This window comes from Engystomops pustulosus, chromosome 3 (assembly GCF_040894005.1).
Source record: "Engystomops pustulosus chromosome 3, aEngPut4.maternal, whole genome shotgun sequence".
In the NCBI taxonomy this organism is placed as follows: Eukaryota; Metazoa; Chordata; class Amphibia; order Anura; family Leptodactylidae; genus Engystomops; species Engystomops pustulosus.
In genome coordinates, this window is record NC_092413.1 from 45738761 (window position 1) to 45752440 (window position 13680).

At 41.0% G+C, this 13680-nt stretch overlaps 1 protein-coding gene across 3 annotated transcripts in view; it reads left to right on the plus strand.

The window, feature by feature from the left end:
* The window catches only part of DZANK1 (double zinc ribbon and ankyrin repeat domains 1), a 35853-nt gene that overhangs the window by 12504 nt on the left and 9669 nt on the right, over positions 1-13680 (plus strand). For 2 of the 3 annotated variants that reach the window (XM_072140653.1, XM_072140652.1), the window contains exons 8-17: positions 3523-3640; positions 4346-4459; positions 4990-5082; positions 5333-5458; positions 5543-5707; positions 7856-8075; positions 8983-9086; positions 9527-9601; positions 10241-10340; positions 13428-13525. In XM_072140653.1, coding sequence (XP_071996754.1) covers positions 3523-3640; positions 4346-4459; positions 4990-5082; positions 5333-5458; positions 5543-5707; positions 7856-8075; positions 8983-9086; positions 9527-9601; positions 10241-10340; positions 13428-13525 — 1213 coding nt within the window. The remainder of the gene's footprint in view (positions 1-3522; positions 3641-4345; positions 4460-4989; positions 5083-5332; positions 5459-5542; positions 5708-7855; positions 8076-8982; positions 9087-9526; positions 9602-10240; positions 10341-13427; positions 13526-13680) is intronic. The other variant, XM_072140654.1, reaches the window with a different exon arrangement.

Here is a 13680-nt window from a genome sequence, read left to right on the forward strand (position 1 = left end):
ATTACAAGAGCGCACAGAGAGCTTCCGGCCGGCCGGGTGCTCCCATGCGACACCATCTCCCAGCGCTTACAACGCTGAGAGATAGGGACAGATGGGAGGAGCCGTCCACATCGCGGACCGGAAGCTCCCTGTGCGCTGCTTCTGTGCCCCTGCAAACAAACAGGGGCACGGATTGAAGGGACCGCGGCGCGGGACATCAGCAGCGCCGGACAAGGTAAGTACATGTTTATTATGTTTAACTAGCCCAGCACGGCCCTAGGTAATTTTTAAAACCCGGATAACCCCTTTAAGTCCCACCCAGATCAACATCTGCAAAGAGTTTGTATGTTCTATCCATGTTTGCGTGGGTTTCCTCCGGGTCCTCCCGCACTCCAAAACATTATTGTAGGTTGATTAAATTGTGAGCCCCATGGGGACAGGGACGAATTTAGCAAGCTCTGTGCAGTTCTGCGTAATCTGTAGCCGCTATATATATAAAGGAATTATTATTCATAGTTTTGATGCCTTCAGTGTGAAAATACAGAAGACTCTTCTAATAAGAAGGTGTGTCCAAACTCTTGGTGTGTACTGTACATATCTGTGCACACGCACATTATATATGCACATCATAAATAAAATAATTATAGCATTATACATATTTTAGACACAGAGAGGCAGATTTTTCAAGCTGCCTAAGAGTAAGAATGTGCTTAGTTGCCTATGGCAACTTTCATTTTACCAGTGCTCATGAATATTTTAAAAGGGAGCTGTAATTGGTTGCCATGGGCAACTAAACACATTCTTACTCTTAGGCAGATTGAGAAATCTGCCCTATAGACCACAAGTATATGCTACATTTACACACATGTTACACATACAAACACCCCATATATGAAACAATCAATTATAGGTGCATATTAATATCTATACCTAGTCATGTCATGGTGTCTGTTACTTTACATCTAAACATTGTGCTAAATGTCGACACTATTCTATTAACATACTCATATAATACACAGCTATAGATGCCATAGATATTAACACTCTCATATAATATACAGGCTAAATGTTTAGGCTCATATTCACATGTGTATCTGAATACACACACTCCTACATGAATGCACACATTCACTGATCTCCATGCTATAACTGGTCTGGTAGGCTGTCTTCTTATCAGTTGTCATCCCCCTACCCCCACCCCAGGATGGCACTGAGTGTGGGTATGTGGGGGGGGGATACAAAATAAAGCTCCATACAGAGAGGTCACAGCAGCTCATGTCAAAGTGTTTCCTCTATCTGTTTCCTGAGCTGTTGTACTCCTCCTTCTACTCACAGACTCGACTGCAGCATAATATAATGGTGTCTGTGCACCCTCCATTCTTTGACCTCTCCAACCAAATGTACTATTATTCAGAACCTGGTGCAACACAAGGTCTGTGTAGTGCTGCAGAACCAATGCACTGCAGGTCCAAAAACACTTATAATGGAGGGAGAAGCCGGCTCAGGGAACTACACTTAGATGTCTTACATCCTTCATGCCTTTGAGTCAGGGGGCAAAGCCTAAGTCGATGGTTACAGGGTCGTGAGAACCAGCCTGTAGTGTGGTTCTTACTAACGGGGAGGATGCTGGACTGCTAGAGGAAGTGGATTCAGATCCTGGACTGTCTCTTCCTGATTCCAAGGACCTGCTGTGATTTGAAAAACAGGGAAGAGCAGTCGGGTCCCACAACTGTCTTAACACACATACAATTGATTCCATCCTCACATATGTGTTTCCTCCACCGTGATCGTTACGCCCCTGGATGTAATCTATGTAAGGGTAAAAATTATTCTCATTATTTTGGGTTTTCATCAAAAATGTTGCTTGGCTTCTCTTGTGTAGATGTCTTCTCTCACACTCACTGGTGGCTCTTTGCAGAGAAATACAATATAAATGAAGACTGAGGTCTCTGTGTGCATGGCTTATCTGTCTTGAAGTTGCTAGAAACACTTATTTAAGTTGAATTAAGTTTTGAAGTCAGCTGAAAATAGTATTTATAAACAGTTTAGAATCTGTTCCTTCTGGAATAGATATACTTTTTCGGCTTAAATCCCTCATCATGTCATTAGGATTCTTATAAGTCATACTTTGAGGTAAGCAGGCTCCCTTACAAAGTAGCAAGTGAGGCGTGGTTTTCCTTGTCCCATCCTGGAAAACTTATTTGAACATTTCCCAGAACCTCTCAGTAAAGCATCAATGTCTATAAGTCTCCACATGCCTGCAAGGTGGCTTTAATTGGCAAAGTCTCTGTAACGAGAACTTTAACTTCCCATACCTATTTCTAAACACCTCAGAGAACAGAGATACGAAATACACACTGAACAGTCAGGCTGCTTCTCTGATGGATTTCACTGTAGAAGGAAAAAACAGCCTTCAGTGCGGACAAGAAGAAACATCTACAGTAGAGAAACCAAACAACACGATCCTAGTCCCATAATAGATGTAACACAAACATTAAAACACCAACATATATACAATGCCAACAGCTATACATAGCCTCATAGCTTTTAGAATAGCTTCCTATGTTGTATATAGATAATAAATGAGCACATTCTATAGCACAGGAGACCTTTTATGATACCTGTATTGGTACTGACAGCTTCCAGGCAGGATGAACATTGATCGACATGACATGATGACATTCATCAGCAAAGGCCTCTATACAAAGAACATTACTGACCCCTCCCCACATGGTTTCCTTATGTCGGCAAGGAATCCCCTATCGACTTGCATACAAGAGTGTGTGAATGTTCACAGCAGCGCATATATATGGCCATTGCCTTGTAGACCCAAGAGTGTTCACACACTAACTATGCAGTAGATGGGTGATATGTGTCAATTCTGTATCGATTATCCATTATGTATCGATTAAACTAGACAATACATGGAACAGTGAACTTTCATTTTAACAAGTGAGTAAGTGTGATTCTACATAGCAACTAATGCCAGATCTATACTACGTGTGTATCACTCCCCCTCCACCCCGTATAGGCTAGTGTCTGCATGATGCTGCAGGGGTCATCATTGTGATCTACACTTATATGTCTGTCATTGTAATCATTTTAAGACAATACATTTTACTTTATAAGTTCTCCTATTCTCCGATAAGAAATGATGAATATTTGATTAGTTAAAAAGTATTTTTGTTTTCCCTTGTCTTGTTCTCTGATTTGCCTTTCTGTATTTTGACCACCAGGTGTCAGTAAAACACCATATGACCAATTGTACCCTGTAGCTTTGAGGCTTATTACTGATGGCTTTTCTTTGTCCCAAGAAATGTTTTTATTGAAAAAATTTTTATGAACAACAAATGCCAGGGAATTCTATGGCCACCCACAACCTAACCAGCCCATAAAAACTTATATCTAGGGATGATCCAAATATCATTCACACACATTTCAATGAATGTATTAAGGTTGTTCTTGAATTCAACCAACTTTCTCATGCTATTTCTTTCACCATTCAGCATTCATTATCAGTCTGCTATTTGTATCCATTCCTAGGTGTGCTCACTGCTTAGCCCCTCGGCCATCAGATCCTTTTGCTCGCTTCTGCCAAGAATGTGGCTCTCCCGTTCCCCCTGTGCCTGGACGTCGTCTCCCACCCCCTGAGGGAGGACAGGTAGCCATTTTAATGTTAGTTTTTCACAAAAGATGTCATGGATATGACTGTAGTAATGGAGGGATGTTGGATCATGTGTTTGTCCACTTGAAGGGTAGATGCAAAGAGAAAATACCTGTGACCCAACACCATATTACAGCACATTTAGTATTTAGTGGTATGGACCCCATATTTGACTGCACTGCCTCTTACTCATACGTACAATAGGGTGAATGTATTGAAAATGCAGAAGCTCCACTTCTTTTCTGTTACGCTTCTCATTCCACTAAAGTTGGGGGAGGAGACAGGAGCACCACACCATGATTATAGTTTTATGCAAATTATACCATATACCTTCCTTTCTAGCTCACATGTAGCTTTGAGATGCCCTGTAGTTATTAAGAGGTCTGTAATTTTTAATAATGGTGATGTCACTGATAGAACAAGAATAGGAGCTCTATATAACATTGATATTATAAAACCTCAGGTTCAGATTGTAAATCTTTCTCACTGAGTATATGCAGCAAGATGGCTTAGTGGTTAGTATTACAGCCTTACAGGTCAACATCTGCAAAGAGTTTGTATGTTCTCTCCTTGTTTGCGTGAGTTTCCTCCAGGTCCTCCGGTTTCCTCCCACACAATCTGTGTGCGCTATACAAAAAAAGGAATTATTATTATTATTATTGTTACTGACTGAGTTCCTGATCGTCATCTGCTTCTTTGCAGATGGGGCTGTGTGTGGAGTGTAGGACAATGGTCCCGATGAACACTCCATCTTGTATTGTGTGTGAAGCTCCACTATATGCCCAAATGCAGCCTCAAGCTAGTATCCACCTCAAGGTAAGTTAAACTATGGTTAATAATGTATCTAAATTATGGAGAGTCATAAGGACTATATTTCTCTGGTACAAATGGTTTTCAGGGCATTCTTTTGCCAAGAGAATGGGGCACATTTACTTACCCGGTCCCTCAGAGTTCCCGAATGTGCATTGTCCGACTACAATGCACTGTGCCGCGATTCACTAAGATCGTGCGCCCGATATCCTGAATGTGTCGCTTCCCCACTCAGGTCCGACAGAGTTCACCATCTTTTTCCCGGTGTATGTAAGTGCAGCTCAGTCCGAATCAGTCGGATCGTCCGACAGCCCTCCTCCCGATTTCGCATGAAAGCCGGTGCAGTTGCGCCAAAATCCAATTGCGTGTGACACAATCCCCTTCTAAATACCTGCCCCAGCAGGGCAAATCCCAAAAACGGCGGGAAGTCCAACGGAAATACGATCTACCAACCCTTAGTAAATAAATCCCATTATGTTAATGCTGACTTTCCCAAAATGAAATACCGTAATACATCATTTTTAATTTATTTTAAGGATAAAACAATCTGTCGTTTTTGTGGAACTGGAAATCCTATTAATCTAAAGCATTGTGTGACCTGTGAGGCCAAGCTGCCGGACACCCACATGGTAGGAGCCATTCTTTTTATATTATTTGTACTGATACCAGGAGGCTGATCAGTTATACACATCATCTATAATAACTACTATAAATAGGGGGAGATTTATCATGTTTCTGAGGTAAAACTGTTCTTGTTGCCCATGGAAACCAATCAGAGCTCAGCTTTCATTTAATAAACAGCTGTGGGAAAATGAAAACTGAGCTCTGATTGGTTGCCATGAGCAACCAGTTCTGATAGATCTCCCCCATGTGTATTAGCAGACAATATTCAGTGGGGATTCTGCACCTCCCTTACCAAACCAGCATGGCAAAATGCAGAGCTGTTCCAAGTGCGGCCGTGTGAACCTGGCAGATGCTCGCTTCTGTGACTGGTGCGGGGCAAAGGTAATCCTTTATTTTACTGATAACCTATTCCTATTCCTGCCATCTTCCTTCATTAATACAAAGATATGACATTTTGTTTTGTAGCCCGGTCCTTCTGTGAGTTACCTGACCTGCTCCAAGTGCAGTGCTAACAACCAGCCATATGCCCACTTCTGTTCATCATGTGGGGTCTACCTGGAGCCTCCAGCAAGATTCTCCACCTACCAGAATGGGGGGGCCCGGACAGCAGAGCGCTTAACCACATCTGGTGTAAGCCGAATGGTTCTTGCTTTTATGACTTTATTTTACAATATAAACTTTAGACATTACTTTAGTAATCTCATATAATTAAATACTTCCTTGGTCAGACAAACGGACTGCTAAAGAACTTTGCTACATCTGCATCTAAATTTTAAGATCTTAGTGACGCAGCCGGAAAAGGCTCTAGTGACCGGGGCATTTTAGCAAATTTTCGTATGTGGCGGTTTAAGGGCCCTAACTTTTTTTTTTGTGTGCTACCTTTCAAATTTTTTTGAAGTGTTTTTTTTTTGGGACACATAGAGCTAGTTTAACCGTGATAAAAGTTTTTAATTGTTTTTTTCATTTTTAGTTTTATTTAGGGTTAAAATTGGAAAAAAGTTTTTTTTTTTTTATTTATAGTACTTTTTTTCATTTTTAAATTAACTCACAATGAACATTATTAATAAATTCCCTATTTAGTTTTGGTCATTTTGATATATAATATGCATAGTCTTGGGCAAATGGGGCGACTATGGCGATGCTTTTTGTCCAAAGATGTCGCTGCAGACTCCGGACCTGCACCCGCTGGCGTCTAAAGTCACCGGGTGGTCTGAGAGGAATTAAAGGGAACCTGTCAGACGAAATTTACCTAAGAAACCGCGCAGACTAACATTTTCCACATTGTTTTTTTCATGGCCCAGTGTGGTGATATCAGACATGGAGGCGGAGAGTTTAGTATGAAAGTCAAGCTATCCCCAGATTATGAAATCACAGCAGTGGGGGCATTCGGAGGTATTAGGAGCTTGACTTCAGTGCTTAACTCTCCGCCTGACTCTCTGACTTTATATAACAAATTTACATCTCACGTCAATGTTGATTTTGTGGATGATGCCACTGCTATGGCCCATTAAAGGGAACATGATCTGGAAGGCTTTAATCTGCTGAATGGTAGTAGTTTATTAGGTTTACTTATGCTGACAGGTTCCCCTTAAAGGGAACCATATTTTCACCATATTTTCAAATATACAGCTAATGACAGGTTTCTATAAAGCCCTATTAACTGACACCCTTCTTTTAAATAAAAAAAATTGTTTCCCTTACATCCAAATAAATCAACTTTATATTATATTCCCTGGCATCAAAGTAGGCGTGTTCTTTTCGACTAGCCCCTTTCCTCTACTCTTCCCCATGTCCCTTCTTAGCATGTCATGTGACCAGAGTGACATCATCACAGGTCCTCTAGCCTCTTAACATTAGCAAACTGTATACCATGTATATATATATTATCACATGAAATCACAGCAAGCCTGCATGATCTTCTACTCCACCCCATCCTACATAGATTTATACATTTTCCCCTCTCCATGGACTTCTACTCCTCCCCATCCTCCATAGATTTCTACTTCTCCCCATCCTCTATAGAGGCATGCTGTGATTTCATGTGATCAGTTACAAACATATGTTAGACATTGCTGATGTAATAGGGCATTTGATGATGTCATCCTGGTCACATGACTTTACGTGTCCAATGATTTAACAGAGCTCACCATACAGCAGAATATCATAGCCTGTCAATTAGGATCAAGGAGGCAGGGCAATGCAATAAACTCCTGAATATGCAGGGCTTCATTGGACTCGCCTCAGGTGCATATGAGTTACCAAACTGATTTTTGTAACATTTCAGCCATGGAAATTAACTATTTAGGGAAAAGGGAAATGCTTTTTAACCATAGTTTTTAATGAAGTATTTATTTTGGGTGGGTTAACGTGCATGACAGGTTTACTCAAAGCGGAGACAAAGAATCAGAATCTGATTGAAAATGCCACTGACAATACACAGGAATACAGGCAGATAATGTAGCAGTGTGTTGTCAGATTCTTAGCAGCATCTGTAGGAAATGGAAATGTGTGGAGAATAATAATGAAGGTGAACATACCCCAGGATCTATCAGATATCATATCATAGATCTAAAATTTCTGGTATTCACCCCTCTCTCCACAATCCCACATAACCTTGGTCCCCAATAGGGCCGTGGAACATGGAACAATAGTTTAGCAATTGATCATTCTTAACCCTTCCTGTCCCTGACATCATCTGTCATGGAGGAGTTGGAAAGCCCCCATACACATAAGATAGTCACCAATAATCTATATGCTTGATGTCATCCTTCATTTCAGCATTTAGATGGTCGGGCTTCCTGGCAGCCTTTATCAGTCTCGCTGCCAAACGCAAGAATAGATGTAGACAAAATGGACAAAGGAACCCAGACAGTCGGGTTGTTCTACCCATCCAGCAAGCTGATGGAGAAGAAGGAGCTAGAATTACTGTCTGAGAAAGAAAAGAAGGAGAAGATGAGTGATCGCAAGCCTCTGCTTACAGCGGTCAGCCCTGGCAGAGGTGAGCAGCCCTACTGTGTGGCAGACAAGTCGGCACAGGGGTCAGGCAGAACATGGTATTACTAATGCAATATGCAATTTACAGCCTCATTGGCAGCAACAAAGGACAATAAGACAATAACATTGATACATTCACCTTGACCGAGAGGTCCCATCGATACATTCACCTACAACTCCAAGTCCTATAATAGTGAATTCAACACTTGTCATACATACATATTAAGCCAATTCACAAAGGGTCATGTGTGGAGCCCTGTTCTCCAAAAGTGGGAAAAAACCCTTTTATAATACTTAGCGCATCATACACTTTTTTGGAGTCCCCATCCCAGGATAGATAACTTCCGTAGGAACCCCTGTATGTGTAAGGATTCCAACCTCTATGATCAATCTCATGCATTGATAAACCAGGGACACCTAGATTCAGGCACAGTGTAACAACCTCTAAAATCTTCGGCACGGATGGGATGCAGGCTACAGGCAAATCAGCATAATTATAAAGGTTACACATAGATCCAAGTGCTGAGCAGGAACACATCCCCCTGTGCTCCGGCTCAGCACTTGGATCTATGTGTAACCTTATGTGTAGACAGTGTAACAGCTTGTGAATCTTCAGCACGGAGGGGCTCTGGGAACTGCCCCAGTAGCCTTTCCTGACTCATTAGAATAATTGTAATAGTTGATTTTAGAAGAAAGAATGCCATGATTAACAAATATAAAAACATTACCACAGTCCCAGTACCCGGATCTATATTTGGTGCCCCTGATTTATCATGATGGATTTTCATGGCAGATTTCCCTTAAGTCTGTACCCCTGAGATTCATCAGTATCACAACCCCTTTAATTCTATGTACTCCATTTACCCATATCATAAACACTGGAGACATGTATTAACTCATTTTTTCCCTAGGATTTTGGAGGCAGCAATTGGATCATATCTGCGCTCATTTACGCTGCTACACGCAGAATGATTCTGAATTCAAAGCTTTAATAGGAAAACCGCGGATGGGAAGAGTAAGTAAGAACATGTAGTATCACACAGTGCACGTCTGTAGGTTACATAGTCAAATTGCAAATTGTTTAGTGAAATTGCTGCACTGCTTTACTCACAAGTGAGCATGAACACATTGACAAGCAGCTACATAACGTATGCGGGCAGTTTACGGATTATTCAATATCTCATAATATGAAAATGTATGAATTCCGTTAATAATGATTTTGGGTTTTGCTGTGACAATGTTAATTGTTGTAATGAAGAATGTTCTTGGACAATTTAATAAGGTGGATTTATTGGAGGTGTCGGAGGGTAGCAGTCCGTTATTGTAATCATTCCTTTTGGCCTTATTTTTTTGCGTCAACTATCACAATAGAATTTGCAACTATTAATGTTTTGTGAGAAAAAACGTTTTTTTTCAACCTTTCGGCACTTATGGGTTCTGTTTTCTCAATTGCAGATCATCTCAGCAACAATGCACGAAGATGGCTATGAAGTCAGTCTGAGGCTGAATTATGTGCTAGTATCAGACAAGGTTGGTTCTGGGAATACTTACCTATCACATTACTATTTTATGAGGTGGTATTTCCTACTACATAGACAAAACAGGACAATCCCTTCATGAAACGCCAACAAACAAACGTATTGTATGTGGAGACAACGGGCATTTTTTCGGATCAGGACTTGTCATTTTAATAGTTAAGGAAATATGTAACCTATCAGTTATATTATTCCAAGGGGTCCTCTCCCCAGGCAGATGGTGGATTAAATGATTGTAATTTAGATTACTGGTTCCCAGTTACAGTCCCCAGATCAGAGAATCTGCCGGACTAGTCACTCAGCTACACCAGTTCCCTACATTCTACTGATGAGATGCAAAGACATCCAGACAGTGCTGTCTAGAGTTGGGAATCTGTTCCTTCTGTTTTGGATATACTGTTTTGGCTTTAATCCCCAAAAGGGGTTTATGACACTGAATTGGAGGAAGGCCACAAGATCAGCATTATGTAGCCCCATACAAGTAGCCCCACACCAACGCTCCCTTCACGGGGTAACTTTTGGTCCTTCTTTCCTATGATCACAGTGGTTCTGTGGTCTTTAGAATTGTATCGTTTTATTGGATGTTTTGGTATACAGTATATTCACCTATGAGCAATGCTTGTACACCCCGTAGGATGCTTTAACTGGGAAGCCATTGAAGCTGTCCAACGATCACTTCTTGAGCAATGTGACGGAGGGAAGATATGACCACGATGAAACCCAGTCCAGTGTGGGTAAGTCGTATAACACAGTCCATATGTTTGCCTTAACTATTACTTTATGATATTGGCTTTACTTACACTCCCCTGCCTAAACCCGCTCTTCTGAATGAAATGTAGCAGCTCCTGGACCTCTCTGTGCATTCTGATTTACATATACAGTTCATGGGGAAATGTACTTGTAGCTGAGCCCCCAGGATGGTGATATTCTGATCCTGGCTTAGATGCAATAGCTCCCACAACATGATAAATGAGTGCCAATCAGTTGCTCTGGCAATCATTTTTTACAGGGGCTGTCTGCTTTAAGTAAATAATTGAAATTGTTTGTGTAATGAAACGTTCTACAATCTACAAGTGTTAGCCAACCCGAATATAAGCCGAAAAATTAATTGACACAAGTATAAGCCTATGGTGGAAAATGCAGCAACTACTGGTAAATTTCAAAAATCTCTCCCTCCAGAGTTTTGTGTATCAGCCCCCAATGGGATTTTGCTCCTTTGAAGTTCAATGCTCTTTCCTGCCACCTACAGTTTTAGTGCCACCCTCCCATGATTTCTGTTCCCCTTATAGATCTTGATTCCCCTCATGGTTTTTGTGCCTCCTTATATTTTTCCGCTCGCTTCTTGCCCCGTTATGTTTTTGTGCTTTAGCAATCCCCTTTTTATACCCCTTATATGTTTTGTGCCACCTTTGTGCATTCCAATTACAAAAAAGAATACTTACTTTCTTTCCTAGTGTGGGTCAGGTACTCAGCCTTTGTAGTCAGGCGCCAGAGATGTGGGGACATCAATTCTTTGCATCACCGGCGCTGGGATACAGGTGCGCTGTCTTCATGGTGCGTGTGTCAGAGCACAGCGCTGACTTATTGCGCCCCGCTCTGCCACAGCTTTCAACAGTATCGGCGTCTTCCGGAGAGGAAGCTTTGATTATCATCGGAGCTCCACTCTGGGGTTTCCCCAAACAGGATTGCGGGGTTTGGAGCAGGAGGCTTCAATGATAATTCGGTACCAACTGGAAACCTCCCTTGAGTCATTGTGATGTAATCCACTGCAATACATATCAGAGATTGAGTCTTATTATTAATGGTACCATAGAAAGTGTAACTAAGAAAGTGTATAAAAATACTGTAAAATTAAGTACACATCATAATTTTTTCTCTATAAAAATAGTTTTGTATCCCCCCCCCCCCAAAAAAAAGAAAAAAACCTCAGCTCCTATGGAGATGGGAGGGGTTAGCAGCTGTCACCCCTCCCATCTCCACCAGGCCAAAAAGGGCCACAAAAATTACCCTGTTTGCATCCTGTTTTTGCACTTAGAATTACCATGTTTCATGTACCTTACAGAACTCCATTCTCTTACATAGAGTAACACATATTCAGCTATATCTTTCTCTATAAAGCATAGGACCTTAAAGAGTTTTGCCCATGAAAGAAAATTCTCAAATTCCCTATTGATGTTTACACAATGAATATAATTTTTAACCCCTTTACTTTACAATTTTACTTAGCTCCTATCACTCAGTGATGGTCAGTGTAACCATTCCTCGGTGCTATGAGATGCTTTCTGCTGACAATGTGATTAGATTATCAAGGTACAAGTTTATATACAATTTCAATTAAGTTGTGAACATTCACTAGTATCTGACACATAGAAAGAGAGATGAGACAGATCAGAGATGATGATATCTATGAGATGCATATAACACACAACTACATTCTTAGCTCTGCTATCTTAGCCGTAACATACACTGTCACCTCTGCTGTGCCTCCCTCCCGTGGATACAGACCTTATCTGCCTGTAGCTTGTAGATTTATTCTCCTAATGCTGCTGTTTACCGGCAGGACTACTGTGCGTGCGTGCGTGCGTGTGTGTGTGTGTGTGCTCATCTTGGAATGGAAGGGTGGGAGCCACTGCAGAGAGGAGCTCAGTGCAGCGTCAGACAGGAGAAAATCTGCCCTGCGCGGCCCTACACTTCTGAAATTGTATACATTAGGACTGATAGTGACAGGTTGGAATTATATCTGTGAAATGCTGTATTTTTGTTAATAAGAGTGAATTACAGAATGTGTTATTTTGTTACTATGAGTACATGTAATTATCTTGGCTTCATGGGAATACCCCTTTAATAAATACAACAATGTTTTAGGAGAGTGGCAGCCCTGGCAAAGGGAATATCAGAAGCTCTATGCCTTCTATACTTTAGTAATTAATGGGATATCATAAATTATAGGTGAATACAATAGGTGAACGCAAATCAAAGAAGCCTTGTAACAATGTGTTTATTGACTTGTGCATGTGCCTTTCATATGACATTGTTTTTCTTGCAGGACAAATATTGACTTGTGCATTGTGCTGGATAAGACTGTTCTGAGGATCATGGAGAAACCACATAGTGGAATATAAGGAATATAGTTAATAAATAATAATTGAATTAAAGGGGTTTTCCAGAAAATGAAGCATACTTGCTCCGGCCCCATAAGGGTTTTCTAGATTCATGGGGTCTATTAACAGGACAGGCAGAATATGTGGAAAGAAATGCGATATTTCTCTCCATGATGTGTCGGCCTTCGGTAAACACAAACTGATGGAAGATCTGTGTGTATGCAATTTTACATTGTAATAGATTTATGGGGGAGGCTAATCTGCAGCTAATATACATTTTGTAGGTTTATAAGAAGAATTTCTTCAGCCGGTTTGTAGTCTGTATCCATGAAGACACTTATGTCTATATAAGAGTAGTAGACACAAATTGGTAAAATACTTTTTATATTATTTTAGATGCACAGGGTTTTCTTGGTGCCTTGTGACTACAGGTAAATCTGTATAATAGCTGTAGACACGTCTCAATAAGAGCACATTTATCCGATAGACCAGCGCTGATATGCGCTAAAGACACAACACTCTAAATACAGACTGAATGGCAGCTCAGAACCAGCAGATGCTCTTTGAAGTTTACTAGGACAAGGTTCTTTTCTAGACATGTCACCAATTTACTGTCAAGTTCTCAGTAACTAAAATTTGCATGTAACTAGAATTAGCTGTGACTGTCACCAGTGTGTATTGCGATGTATTATTGTATATTACTTGTGTGTCCCCGTGCAGCAAGTGAAGATGGGCAGAGTGCAAGAAGCAACAATGGAAAAGCTAAACGGTCCAAGAGAAAAATCAGAAAACCTCTACAGAAGGAAGATCGGCTCCCGGTATGTTAGTGATTGTTAATATGTGTTACAGGGGGTCCCCGACTTAAGGACACCCGACTTACAGACAACTCCTAGTTATAGACTGACCCCTCTGCCCACTGTGACCTCTGGTGAAGCTCTCTGGATGTTACTATAGTCCCAGACTGCAATGATCA